Genomic DNA, 14,895 nt, shown 5'->3' with positions numbered 1-14,895 from the left:
ATGCACAGCATAGAGAGTTGAGTGTGCGTGTGTGTGTGTGGGAGCTCTTAAATGTTTAATTGCATCTGTAACTATATATATATATATGTGTGAAATTCTATGTAATTTCTCTCAGTGTATAACGTAATAGCAAAATATGCTTATATTCATAAATGGGAACCTAGACAAACCTCCCAGGCTGCCGAGCTGAGCAACATTTGCTGCATTGGCGCATTTTTTGCAATGTTTCCGTTTTGAATTCACTTTTCATTTGTGAACCTAAAAGCCCCTCACACACACACTCGCACATGCACACACACACAGACGCAGACGCAACCCCTAGCTAAACAGCCCCTATTCAGCCGAGCAAGCGACGAGCTGCGTCGAGTGCAACAACAACGAGCGGCAACTGTGTCTCGCAAGCGTCTCGGCTAGTACCCTATTTACCAGTCTGCCCAGGCCGCCCCCCTCGGCCACACCTTAGGCTCCTAAAGGCTCCATCTTAATACAGCCTTGGAGGCACACATAATTAAAATGTCATCGTCATAATCATCGTCGTCGTCGTCGTCGTCATCGTTTGCAGTCAGCACTTTTTATACACTAATCCCAGGGCAACCGAGGGCATTGGTTATGTTTATAGGATATGGCTTAGTCGTTCTAGCAATAAAGAAATATATGTAGAAATTATATTAAAGCCATTTAGGACTAATCAAATTCAATTTAAGCTTAAGGGATTAGAAAGGTTTTAATTATATTTAGTAAGTATAAATATATTATTTACATGTAAAAAAAATTTAATAATAAAAATGTCTATATATAAATTTGTATTCATTATATAAATTTAATTTAATTCATTATTCAATTTTTCTAATATTAATATATGTATGTATATTTATTAATATATAATAGTATAATATTTTTTGTAATTTAATTATTTCTTTTAATTTTTATATATACTTTGCGTCGCAACAAATGACTAACGTATCAAAGGCATTTCCAGGAAATATGGTTTTTAAATAAGTTTTCCCGTCATACAGCAATTCACTGAATTATGTTTTATGGAACGTAATTCGTAGAATAGTAATTTAATTTAATATTTAGTTATTCTTGGTGAACATTTTTTGCCAATTAGAAATTTAATAATACAAAGTGAAGATATGTACTTACATATATCTAAATACAAATATTATACAATAATTTCAGCAAGTTTTTCATACGTAATCATAGTAGTCACAAATATATATAATATAATATAATATAATATAATATATATTAAATAAATAAAATGTGTTATATATATTTAATTATATATTTTAATTATGTAATTATTATATATATATATTTTTTTTATTTATTTATTAGACATGCTATTGTTAATTAAAATGTAACTAACTTTAATCTTTTTTCGGTTTGCTTATGAGATAATTTATGATTATTTCATTTTCATTTAATAATTATAATTTTTTCGGTATTATTTTTTCAATTAATCAAGAAATTGCATTTATATTAGAGTATTTAATATTCGTTACTTAATGCAACTGCTAAGAATTTCAATTGCTGTTGCTATTTGGCTGCAACTCCAAATCCCTTTTGCCGTCGAAGCACTTGAGCGGGTCTTAGTGTCGCCCAAGCCCCCATTTAAGTTGGTACTGCAAGCTGAGGGGCGGGGGTAAACAAATATAATTCTCCATTTAATGCGGCAAATGAAATTTAAGCAGCAGGAGGAGTCATAATGCAGACCTCAAGCCTAGTGCAGGCGGAATATAGCAACAAGGATCTCGTGCAGTGCAGCAGAAAAGTTTCTTGGGACGAGAGGGCGATGGAGGGCGTGGCCCTGCGTACTGCCAGCATATAAAAAAATTTTTTTCGCTCACTTCTCTGTTAGCTCAACAATTGAGAATTGAGGCAGGGTTCACGAGCTTCTGAATATTTAATGCGACGTCCGTGAAACGAAATTGACAAACTAATTTGAGGGACATTTAGAAAATCAGTTGCGATAATTGAATGTGTATGGGAAAAAACAAGTTTTAAGAGATGAAGCCCAGAGATATAATTGAATATCATAAAAAAAGGAGGAAGGGTAAAAGCAAAATACAAAACTAATAAATATATATATATGTATATATATTGTAGAAGTAGAGTAAACGGCACACAGACACAGGACACTCAGCGAGTCTTTGGCACACAGCACGAGGGGTTAATGTCAGGGCGAGCACAAAGGCAGAGGCAGGCAAGAGAGAGTGAGAAAGAGAAAGAGAGAGAGAGAGAAGTAGCGTGTCGAGAAAGTTGCCAACTCACAGGGCACAAGCTGAACGAGGCCTGAGCCCCTGAAGCAGACAGTGCAATGTCCCGACGCTGGCTGCATTGTGCGCAGCGAGTCCTTACAAGTACACACAGGACATGCCCAGCTGAACAGGAGACAAACAGACAGATAGACAGCGAGACGGATAGACAGAGAGACAGAGTGGCAGAGCGACAGACAGACATCATTTCATCAACGTTGACAAACTCATCGCTTTTGACGGCCTGAGCAGTCGTTAACCAGCCAGAGCCCAGCCTACTCCCCCCTCCCTCCCCTTCAGCTCCGCAACGCATCCGTTCGACATTGACACATGATTTTCCAGCTAGCTTGGAGCCTGCTTGCTTGCAGCTCCATTTTCCATTTGCCATTTTGCATTTTCCATTTAACATTTTTCGTGTCTCCAGTTGGCCAGGCTTTAATGGCAAATCCTTTAACTCCTTCGGCTCGTGTATTTGCATACCAAATTGTTGCTTGAGCTAATTTTTTCAATTAAACCAAATCCTGTCTGACAACGACTCTACTACGTAGCTGGTCAACAAATTCCACATCCTCGGGCAGCATTTCCTATCCCAAGTCAACCTATTCTGTATGCAAAATATTTTCATGCATTGCAAACTTTCAATGCTGTTAAAGTTTTTAAGCTATTTAGTAGGGTAGACAGACATGAATGCCAATGCCAAAAGTCGCAAACTTTTGCCAAATCATCTCACAGTCTGCAGCCATCACAAGTTTCGAGTGGTAGTGGCAGAAGCCAATAATGAAATAATATCAGCAAATTTTCTAAAGCGCTTTTGCCCCGAAAAAAAAAAAAAAAAATTGAAAATAAAAATTAAAAAAAAAAGAAGAAAGGAAAAGTTTTGCCTACTTTTGCACTTATTGGCTTAAAGCGACTTTAACTTGTTATATATCTATTTTTGTTCTGAATTGCAAAAGTTGCAATCTATGTATTTCCCTTTTATTTGAAAAGCTTAAGGTAAGGACTCTGGCCAAGTATATATACACATATACATATATATATATACAAGTAATTGTGCAGAACGGCTGTCAGACTGATTGATCTACTCTCTCATACTAGGCTCCTCTCAATTTGTATGAACTTTATTCCTTGAACTCTTTGCCTCGATCTTTCACTCTCTCTTTCTCTCCTTTCTCATTCGCTTCTTACACCCTCACACCCTCACATTCTAGTCTACAAATGGAGCTAATTAAGGTACAGCTCAGTGCATGTAAATCGACCTTTCAACTCATTCTTTGTTCCCTTTGTCTAATGAGGCGTAAACGTGCGCATTTCTAGGTGTGTTGCACCAAACAGGTCAACACGCCATGTGCCAACAGCAACAATACCAACAACAACAAAAGCAGCAGCAGCAACAACTGGTCGGGACAACACCTACATAACGTGTCACAAAATGTGTTTTTAATTTGCCAAAAACACGAGGGTCAGGTGTAAAAATGCTCCAAATGATGATTGAAATATGCGCTAGATATATGTATGTATGTATAAATGTATATTTATATGCATGTATACATATGTATATTCATTTGAGACCACACACACGCGAAACCACGCCCCGTTGCTGCTCTTTTTTTTTTTTTTTTTTTGATTGGTGAATTTTAATTGCTTGGCCAGCAGCTCGTTAGCACAAAAGTTGACAACCAAATTGAAATAATTGATATGCATATGCATATACATATATGTAGGTAAAATATATTAATTAATATCAATTTCATATGACGTCGTCCTGCTCAACGTTCCACGTTGTCGAGCATCAATTAGTTGGCGCACTTTTATGGCCCCGTCGCAGCCGTCGTATTTAATGTGCCCAACCTGAGTCTGAGTCTGAGTCTGACTCGTGTCTGAGCTGTGGCTTCTAGGCCGTTTTATTTGACACCTTTGCTGATTTTTATGGCCGCCTGCACTTGGGTGGTCCTTTGTTTGGCCTTCGCCATTTGCCTGCCATTTCGTTCTTAACGGCCTCCGGTCACATCTAATTAATAACAGTTGCCATTAGTCTCTTTGTGTGTGTATGCGTGTGTGTGTTTTGCTGGCAGTGAGCGTAACAGGCTGTCTCTTTTCAGTCATTCCATTGGGCACATTTTTTCTTCTTCTTTTCTTTCAATCAAATTATCGCGCTTTTGATCAGCGCCAGCAATGGCAAGCGCAAAGTGGAATTGACAAAACGAAGACAATAACAACAACAATCAGCAATGTGCTGCCGTTACGTGCATATGTATGTATGTACGTACGTATATATACATACATATGTATGTGTGTCGTGGCGAGCTTACAAGTTCAACTTGCTGTAAGCACAACAGAAATGACAACAATAAAAAAATACTGTCAAGGGCATTGCCAAAAATTACTTGAGTACACTTCATTTCAGTGATCTGGTCACACTAAATTGATCACAGCTGTTCTGATTGCCAATTAATTACATTTTGCGTTGTTTTATTGTTTAATTGACAATGCAATGATTAAATAACGCCTACCGGAGCTTTATATATACATATATATCTGTTTGTATGTACATATGTGTGTTTCAGCGTGACCACAGGGCAAGCAACACCTGTGAACTTTTGTTGTTTTTTCGTGTGTGCGGCTGGCTTGTAAACAGCGTGGGAATCGCTGAGCAAACTTCCAAGCACACTAACACACATGCGTATTTGAGTGTGCGTGCGATTGTATGTGTGATGCGTATGGGTGGATTTGTGCAGCGTTAGTAGATCAAATAGGCGCGTAAAAGAGAGAGAGCGAGAGTGGTTGTTGGAAGAGAGCAAAGAGAGTGCAGAGATCATGCACGTCTGTAATACGTATGCATGTCTTTAAATGTAGCAAATGTAAACAAAATACCAATATACTAAAAGCAAATAAAAATCCCGCTCTTTGCAAAGCTTTGGTACATTTGTACTTTTGTATTTTGGCAAACAAAATCACAGGTATTGGTATTCAAAGAGAGCTTTACAAACTCACACCCACACATACTCAAATATTCACTGTAATTGTGTGAGCGTGGGAATTGGCTTTTTGTTCTTGCTTTTAATGCTCATTGCGATTGACACTCAATTAATTAATGTTACTTGTTTGCCGATGCTAAGACTGTGAATATTTCCAGGAATTGTATTGAGTGTCTTACAACTTTTCGCTTTTGCCTTTTTTTGCCGTAGTCAGACGCTTAAAGTGCGCCTAAAAATAGACTCAAATTTATGCGTTTATTAAAATGTTTGCAATTGACAGCAAAGAAAATGGCTGCCAACATGAAAAACAAAAACAACATACAAATAAAAACAATAAATAACCAGAGTACCTGTGGCCACGCCAACGCTTCCCAGCTGCAGTCTATTTATTGTCTATTGTCGGCCAAAGGTCAATTTGCATGCTGGTTCGCAAAACGAACAAGTAAGTATATTGGGTTTATTTGTTAAAGGCCTAGCAGACAATACTGGCATATGCCAGTAATATAACAGTTCACAGCGTATTACAGTGTCGTATATGCCCGTTTCGATGCTGTTTTATGACGCTCGCCGGGTCAACAAATTTCTCATTCATGATTACAGCCGCTTTACCGCCCTCCCTCCCTCTCTCGCTCTGCTACTCTCACACTCTCTCTATCATAATGACAGGCAAATTGTTATCAGACTGGTAGGTGGGTCGTGTGGGCATGTCCAGCTAATAGCCGTCTAGTTTAATTAAACTTCAGTCTATAGCATTAGAATATTTATAGCCCTCTGGGCTTTTTAATTAAGCCGTCTGCTATTTAACGTTAACATCGCGTAATCGATAACGACTACACAAGTTTCCCATCAAAGATGTTAGATGTCATGTTATACATTCACTCCAAGGTCATCGGAAAATCTCTGCATGGGAAATCTGTTCACATACGCTTTTATTGTTGTACACCACATACACATGCCTCAAGGTCATTTGGGATATTTTGTGAAATTAGCTTTTTTCACTTGATAGTCGTTAACGTTTTTAATAATGTTTATATTTTTATAGCTTCTGGTTTAGTAATGGGTTTTCAGTGTTTTGTTTTAGCTCTTCTGCATGGTCATTAAAGTTCTGCTCTCTGCTCCCAAAACTTACTTTGTACCTGTTTTTTATAGTACTTTCTCGAGTTTTTTGCACCAAGCATGTTTTCTTTATGCAATTATTTTATTAGATTGTTTTTCATGTCTCTAATTTTGTTTGAAGATTACAACTTTTCTAGTTTTTGCATATTTTGTTTAATATTAATTTTTTTTTTAATTTCATATTATTATTATTTTAATTTTAATTATATTATTTTCATATACACATTTTTTTTTTTAATTTTTTTTCTCAAAAATGGAACCTTAAAAAATTTATTACACATATTAACGCCGCACATTTTCATCAAACTATAAATCAAGATAAAAATTTATGGAGCATTTTCCTTTTTATATGCATGTTGATTAATCTTTCTTTACATACAATAAAATTGCATTATATTTCCATATTTGCTATATGCTTCAGATTTGATCGGAATTTCGTTGGCTTGTTCTCAATTTTTCACTTGCCACATGTAGGCAACGCCCTGTTGCACATTGGAATCGCCGGCCTTTGGCTTTGGGCTGCTCGGGGCGGGCTGTCTAGATGAGTTAAGGCCTGCAGTCAAAGGCACAATATATGACCGGCCCATTGAAAGGTTCAATTGCAGCGATAAATATTGCAAACTCGCAACTGCATTTGCAAGTTCTCACTCTTCTCGCTTTTGCTCTCTTTCCCTCTGGCCCTCTTTCTCTTTCTTGGCAACTGGCTCCTTATCAGGGTGCGACAAGTTTCTCACGACGAGGCAGGACAAAAGTCGACGTTGCCTGTTGGGTGGCTACAAATGTTTATTTATATGCAACGAGGCGTAGAGAGAGAAAGAGATCAAAGACAGACAGAGAGAGAGAGAGAGAGTGAGAGAGGGGAGCTGATATGAAATGCTTGCCTCTATATTCAAGCATATGAAATAAAAGGTGGGCGTATCTTTGTCAGCAGCATAGGCCCATTTCCCATTCCTCATTCCTCATGCCTCATTCCCCATTCCCCATTCCCCATTCCCCATGCTCCCTAGGTGCCAGCAGTAACGCATTTTTTATCAATATGTCTTCAAGCAAAGACGCAACTAGAAATGGAACCAAAGTTGGAGCTCAAGAGCTGAAGTTGCAGTTTGAGTTGAAGTTGAAATTGAAGTTGTGGCAACTGCCGCTGGCTGCAAAATAAAGTTTTCAACTTTGCATTTTTCTATTTTTTCCTCTCATTTCAGTGGAGCAATTCTCACAATGTGCCGTTATCTGTTGCACTTGCTGGGCGTTTGGTTTCATGTTTCGCTTTTTCATTGTCGCCGGCTGCTGTCAACGCCATATGAATAATATTGAGAGCGACAAAATAAGATTCAACAATGTGAAGGCAACGGAACGGTGGGCCGAAAGGGGCGAGTGCCGGGAGGGGGCGAGTACTTGGTTAAGCATGTTAAACGAATTTGATGGAATATGCAAGCACCCTTTGAGTTGAATGACCTCTCTCAGTGATTCTCAAAAACTTTAGATGTTTAATATGATTATTTTTTGTTTTAAATATTTATTGTATTAATATTTATAATGTATTAAAATATATATATTCATTATTTTATTCCCCTAAGCCTTAATAAATGTTTTTTATATACTTCATTGAATATAATATTATAATACCTATATAAATTAATTGTTTAAGTTAAATTGCTCACAATTACTGGACTATTCTATATTTCAGTCAATGTTATATATAGAAAATATAAATTCAGAAATAATAATAAATACCAGATAGCTATAATAGCTCGAATCAGTGAAAATAATCAAAGTTATATCCGATGAATCGATTGAATAAGTTTTTGGGAGCATTCATCCTCTATATACCCACTTTTAAGGTAATACCCACTTCTAGGGTATATGCAAAACGAAATATGCAACACAATAAAATATTTATTGAATTACGGAAGCTGTCGATGTGATTTGAAATTGAGTCTTACACGATTCGCTGGCTGTCTGGCTGGTGTTACAAAATACAAGACGCATTGAATGGCAATGGATATGTTCGTAAATATTTAAGAGCATATTACGTATAGATTTATGGAATTTTTCAATATCACTTACATCACAACTGCTGGCATTTGCGAGCGCATATGGAGATTGAAAAGGACTTACCTGAAAATAAATGAAAAGAGAATAAAGAAAATATGTTATTACAAAAGAGTTTAGAGAGAGCACATGAAACTGTATATAGCTGGCATATATTACAATGTATACATGCAGGCATATAGAAACAACATAAAACATAAAACTTCAATATACCCAGTTATCTCATTTCAATAAAAAAGGTTTTAATTTTAGCTTTAAACATTTGTCAACAAAATCTAAAAAAAAGTCACTGCAAATGACTCTTAATTAAATATGCGAAAAAAAAGAAATGAAACAAAAACAATCGAAATGTTGTTAGGTAAATATATTTATTTAGTTGTGGTTTGCCATTTATGGCTGGCTAAATAAACTGAAATTCGATATGTAAAACAATTTATTTATTGTCTATTTGATTTGATTTGATTTTTATTTATTTGTTTTCTGTTTTTTTTTCATTGTTGGCAAAGCTTAATAAATCGTATTTATTATTAGCATATTGTTTTTGTGGGCTTTAAATAAACGATAAAACGATTTGCACAACATTTTGTTTGATAATTTGACGATTGCCATCACATAATGACCATAATCACCATAATGATGATAATGATGATGAGGGCAATTTGCACAGCTCGAGTGAAGTCGAATTGACATTATTCTCAATGTGCTTTTGCATATCGCACATATGTATAAAAACATCTTGTCTTCAATCCAAAAATGAAAATGAAAATCCAGAGGGAAATCAATTGGCAAAGTAAACCAGACAGACAGTTGGACGGATAGAAAGACGGAGAGACAGATAGACGGCCAGATGCTATTTCAGCTGATGTCAGTTTTTATTTCAATCAAGTTTGATTGGATTTCTATCACAAGTTTTTTGTCTGATTTATTTCATTCATTTACCATGATTTAATAATTAATTTGCAAGTTATATGAAAATGTTATTAGAATATACGAATAATTAATTCGTATTAAAAACTAGCCGAAGCGAATCGAATTATGACTGATCTTGTTAATAAAGCTTTAAGTCTAAGTTTTTACTTCCTGAGCAAGTATAATCTTGTTGATGGCCAAGCAAAGTAGGCAGCTTTAAATAAAGTAGCAGCAAATCTCTTTTTAAATATCGAAATCTTGTTAATTTTACGAAACTATATTTCATGCGAAGACAAAGCTCGTTAAGAAAATCATTAAAGCTGTTAACTACTTTTAAAATACTTTGAGTGAGGTCAAGTGTAGCTATAGAAACATGAGAAGAAATTTAATTTGCAATAACTAAAATTAGTTAATTTAAATTAATTCAGAGTATATCAGTATACATGTACATAAATTTGAATGAAAGCTGAGGCTGAGAAGCTCATTAAAGCTCAAATCTAATTGAATACGCGTTTTGCTTATAGCAAAGCTTCAACTTTATAGTGTTGCAAAATTTTTAAGACGAAGAAACTGTCAATTATTTTTAAAGCGTAAAACAAATTAAGTAGTTAATTTTAATTATATCTAATTGGATATTTGAATATATGTATATATAATAAATTTCTATATATATTTGAACTCATCTAAGTCACACATTTCTCACACAGAAATTAGCTATTTTTGGGATAATTAAGCAAAGTCACAAAGCGCAAATGGATATTATTTCCAAAATAGGCAAAAGCCATTAAATATTATAAATTAATATAGTTTAAATATATTTTCATATATAAGCTTACAAATGCCCAACGAACAGAAAACAAAACACATTAAAGCCAATTGGGACAGAGAGAGAGAGAGAAAGAGAGAGAGAGAGAGAGAGAGAAAGAGGTAGGTCAAAATGTAATCTAACTAATTTGAATCAATATAAATTATAAAGATAAACAACCGCAACAACAGAGAGAGAGGGAGAGAGATACAGGGAGAAAGAGAGAGAGAGAGAAAGTTAGAAAGAGCCATATAGAGGGCAAAATGTAATTTAACTAATTTGAATTAATATGAATTATAAAGGTAAACTACAACAATAACAACAACTACGATTAGTCAACCAGCTACACAAATCGTATAAGCGTGTAATTTAATTTAATGCAGCCAACTGCAATAGTAATAACAACAACAGCAGCAACAGCTAAATATTGTTGCTGGCGCGTGAATAAATGTGGAAAATGCTGTCGTGTTGCAACAACAGCACAATTTTGGGCTCTTAATGCTCATAAACGGATTGAAAATATGAAGTATATTGGTTTTCATAAAACGTATGTAACAGTCAGAACAAGGCGTGGCATATATCATAAAGTATACATATTATTGATTAGGGTAATGCGAGGGTATTAAATGAAGTCAATCAAGCTGTATCAGTCTGTCTCTGTGTGTGTAAGAGTTTGTGTAAGTGTGTGTATGTGTGTGATATAAGTTAACGTAATTGATTCAGTAGCAGAGCATCTACTAGTCGTGCACTGCCATCTGGCGCACTCTCACGTGATATTTACTTTATGCGTTGCCAAAAGCCAAATCACTGAAGCATTCAGTTCATAGATACCTATAAAAGGGGCGTGGCAATGCGCTTATATCACACACAATTTGTTGCCGCTGCTAATAAAGTTGTTGGCAACAAACAGCGGCAGCAACAACAACAACAACATCTGAGACTTACAAACTGTTTCCAAAAACAAACTAAAAAGTCGTCGAAGAAGAAGAAGAAGAGGCAACAGCAGCAGCAGACAAACAATTGCACAATATGGCTAAGAAAAGAGGAAGCACAAAATGAGCAGCCAGCGAAAAGAAAGAAAAACATTAATAGGCGTCTTAGCCGTTGGCTGTGAGGTTGTTACTGTTGCTGTTGCTGTTGTCTTGGCCAACAATCGGAAGTGCAAAATTAAAAGCCAGACACACAGCCAAGAAAAACCCAAAAACTCACAAAACTCAAAGAGGAAATACGAACAACAACAACAACCAACTGCAGCAACAACAACAACAACCAACTGAAAAGTGTGTGTGCGCTTTTGGGTCTGAAGTAATGTGGCCTAGAAGATGTATGGCCAAGAGCCAACTGGCTGCCAGGCTGCCAGCCTAACTTGGTTCGTTAATCTGGCTAGCGAACCCTTAGAAGTTCATAAGCACTTTTGGCTGGCTAAAACATTAGTCAACTTTGGCGCTGGCCGAAAGTCCTTCAGACTGACTTTATGGTTTTGGCCAAGTTTACTAATTACAGTTATAGGCGCTGAAAAGTTACTATGAACTAAGCATGAGTCAGTTTACAGTCAGCTTACCGTTGAGCAGAGACAAATCTTTGATGCCCTTTTTGGTTCAATATGTGAGTCAGGTGGCTTATATGATAATTCTGTTTACAAACGAAAGTTTTTCTTTTTTTATTTTGTCTATTGTTTTTAATTACAAATCAATAATTGATTAAATTAAGTACAGCTGATTACTATTGAGTTTGATATTCAACTATATATTACAGTTTCTCATTTGATGACAAAATATTTGAAGAGCATTCAACATCTAAGCCAGGATCATCATTGGAATCTAAGAGTGATTTAAGATTAAACTCGCTAACAAGAACTTAATAAGCAAATCAAGTGAAGTTTGCATTTACATTTAAGTTAAGCTACACGAAAAATCTGTCTCTAGTCTAGTAGTAACAGTCAGTAATATCATTAACATATTTTAATAAACTTAGGATTTAACCCCTTTCATCCTAGACTTAAGCCCATAATATATTGAGCTTTAAATATCAATCAGCTGTAACTAAAGACGTTGTAAATAAAACATTATAAATTCGTTTTCTTCTGCAATATATCATGTTGTTAATCTAATTTGAATATTTATAAAAAATAAATTCATAAATCGATTAGCTTTCAATAAATTTAGGAATATTTCAAGTTTATTGAACATAAATTTAATATTTATAAATTTCTCTGCATATATGTATATATTAACTATATATTCTCACTATAGATAGAATACTATAAGCAATCCCTGAGTTACACTGTCATCTGTTTGACGACCCTATACTATCTACAGAACAACCGCTAGTCTATCAACGTCTTCAACACACAATTCCTACTCCTTACCCAATTTATTTTCCCAATTCTTTGCCTGACATATTTTCAAAACTTATATAACTACTTAGCCACTTAGCACCTTGCGCGAAATCTAGCTAAAAGCCCTACATTTAATCTACTAAATGTGGTGCTTGTAAAACTGTAAATTGAGCTCCACTTTTTTTTGCATCTCGCATTTAGTTTGCGGCATATATGTATGTATACTTGGCAAAGTGGCCGTTCGTAATTTTTTAGCCGTTAATTGGCCAACAGTGGGGCACTGCCAGCCGCAATTTATGGCCCGTTATTAGTCGTTGTGGCCAACAGCTCTCAGCCATGGCTATGCAAAACACGTGTCCATTAATCAGGCAACCCAAAGCGCCGACGGGCCAACACTTAACTCAACAGCGTCAGCCTCTTGTCAAATTAGTCGTACGTGTGGGTTAATTTGGCAACACAAATATTGGACGCAAATCTATGCAAAATCCATCCTTTATGAACAACAGGAAATTGGCCAACTTGTTAAGGAGCTCAATTCGAAAATGAAAATGTTTAAGGAAATGAATTTTGATAAGGAATGTGTTTTCATTATGGAAAGCAGAACAAGTCTATCAAAAACTAGTCTATAACTTCTATTATAGCTATTTTGGAAGAGTTAATCAGATTCTACGTTATTTTGACAAGTCTCTTTTAATATCGCCCAAAATCGTATTTATTATACAAATATAGATATTTTAAGTATCAACTTAAAAGACGACAGCGTTAAATAGAACTTGACAGCGAATTACTCTCGTTACTTCATTTTATATTATAAGTCGACACAAATTAAATATATTTAAATAGGCATAAGACCGCAACCTCAACATCAAAGAATATTCACGCTCAGATAAATGTTGCACCTATATTAAAGTTAAGAACGGCCAGCTGCTGGGTCGATTCAATCATGTCCGGATATCCGTTTAACCGGTTGAACGCGTCGAACGCGGAAATTAAAAACATTTAGGCACTGAAAATTCTATCCCAACCAGCAGCTTAATCACTAGTTCAGTACAGCTCAGAGTAAGGTAACCTCGACTACAGCAGGTATAGCTTGGGTTAATTGCAATTAAAATAAATATTTAAGATCAACGAAACATTTAATTTCAAGTGCTTCTAATCTTATATAAAGTTTTTTTTTTTTTTTTGACTCATATCAATAAGCTTTGATAATATAAATAAAATAAAATTATAACATTCTTTTTAAATATCTAAAAATAAATATTATAAATATAAAAATAAATATTTTTTTAGCTATAAGAATACAAAAGAATTACCAAACCCAATTCAAGACAGCATAAATTCAACATACAAAAAAAAAAAAATATATATATATATATATGTATATATATACATATATACATATATACACATTTAAATTTATTTTAAGGCTCAAATGACCGCATCTGACCCTATTTAGCCGCGATTATGGCCTGGAGAAGGTCAACAAACACATTTTAAGCTGTCCGCAAGTGACTTGCCAACATCTTGCCCCAATCAAAGACAATGGCTAATATATTTATTTGACATTACAGCTAAGCAATACAGCTAAACGCTTAAGTCAGATTTAAATCACATAAATCCCTAAAATTTCTTTAACATTTATCTAAACATAAAAGCCTATAATAATTTTCCCTTTTTAGCTGCTAAAAAATTTTATAAAATATTTTTGTACATTCCCAAAGGCAGGAATTTAAGTTAAGCATTCGATGAGAAAACATAAATTTATAAGATTCTCCAAACCAGAAAATTCTCAAAGAGTTCGCCCTCCCCTCTTAAAAAGGCTTTCGCTTTCCCCTTTTAGTTTTCGTCTGTCTGCCGGAGTAAATTTGACACAATTTTCTGTTTCCTTGGTGCCACCTGCCTTATTTTTATGGCCATGCCTGTGCATTGAGCACTTTTAAATTGTTTTCTGTTTGGATTTGGTATTTGTTGCTGCATTAATTGCTATCGTTTTTGTTTTCTGTTATTGTTTTTATTTATTAGCAATTAAATTGGCGGGGGGCATGGAATATGCTATTTTCGAGTCACATTTTGCACGTGCGGCCGGCTGACAAATTTGAAATTTCAAATTGCACGCCAAAAACCTTCAATAAAAGCGCATTAAAATGCACATAAATAAATGCACAACTGGATATATATATATGTGTGCACATAAACATTTAATAAAAATTTTGTTTAAAAAACCAAATTATATACGAAAATAAATGAATATTATGTGGATATCTATATATATGTATCTAGATATATGTATATATCGCCCGCCTGTCAAATTCACAAGAGTAAAAATATTTATCTTTAATTGAAAAATTGTTTATCCATGTGTGTGTGTGTTTGGTGTGGCGAGCGTAAAAATTAAAGCGCTTATTTGCACAGTGCAACAAATTTTCCAGCAACTCTATACAT

The 14,895-nt window shown here is 35.0% G+C and overlaps 1 protein-coding gene across 5 annotated transcripts in view; it reads right to left on the bottom strand.

Annotated features, from left to right (window-relative positions):
• RapGAP1 (Rap GTPase activating protein 1) overlaps window positions 1-14,895 on the bottom strand; it is a 138,261-nt gene that overhangs the window by 94,780 nt on the left and 28,586 nt on the right. Inside the window, exon 1 of one of the 5 annotated variants that reach the window (XM_089464258.1) lies at window positions 8,417-8,460. The exons of the other annotated variants lie outside the window; for them this stretch is intronic. Coding sequence (XP_089320384.1) covers window positions 8,417-8,445 — 29 coding nt within the window. The 5' untranslated portion in view covers window positions 8,446-8,460. Of the gene's footprint in view, window positions 1-8,416; window positions 8,461-14,895 lie in introns of those variants that run through there. 5 annotated transcript variants of the gene reach the window in all.

Source organism: Drosophila arizonae, chromosome 3 (genome assembly GCF_054131065.1).
Source record: "Drosophila arizonae isolate 15081-1271.41 chromosome 3, UAZ_ARI_1.0, whole genome shotgun sequence".
In the NCBI taxonomy this organism is placed as follows: domain Eukaryota; kingdom Metazoa; phylum Arthropoda; class Insecta; order Diptera; family Drosophilidae; genus Drosophila; species Drosophila arizonae.
Note: the sequence above shows the minus strand (reverse complement) of the source record. Positions and strands in the feature narration are given on the sequence as shown.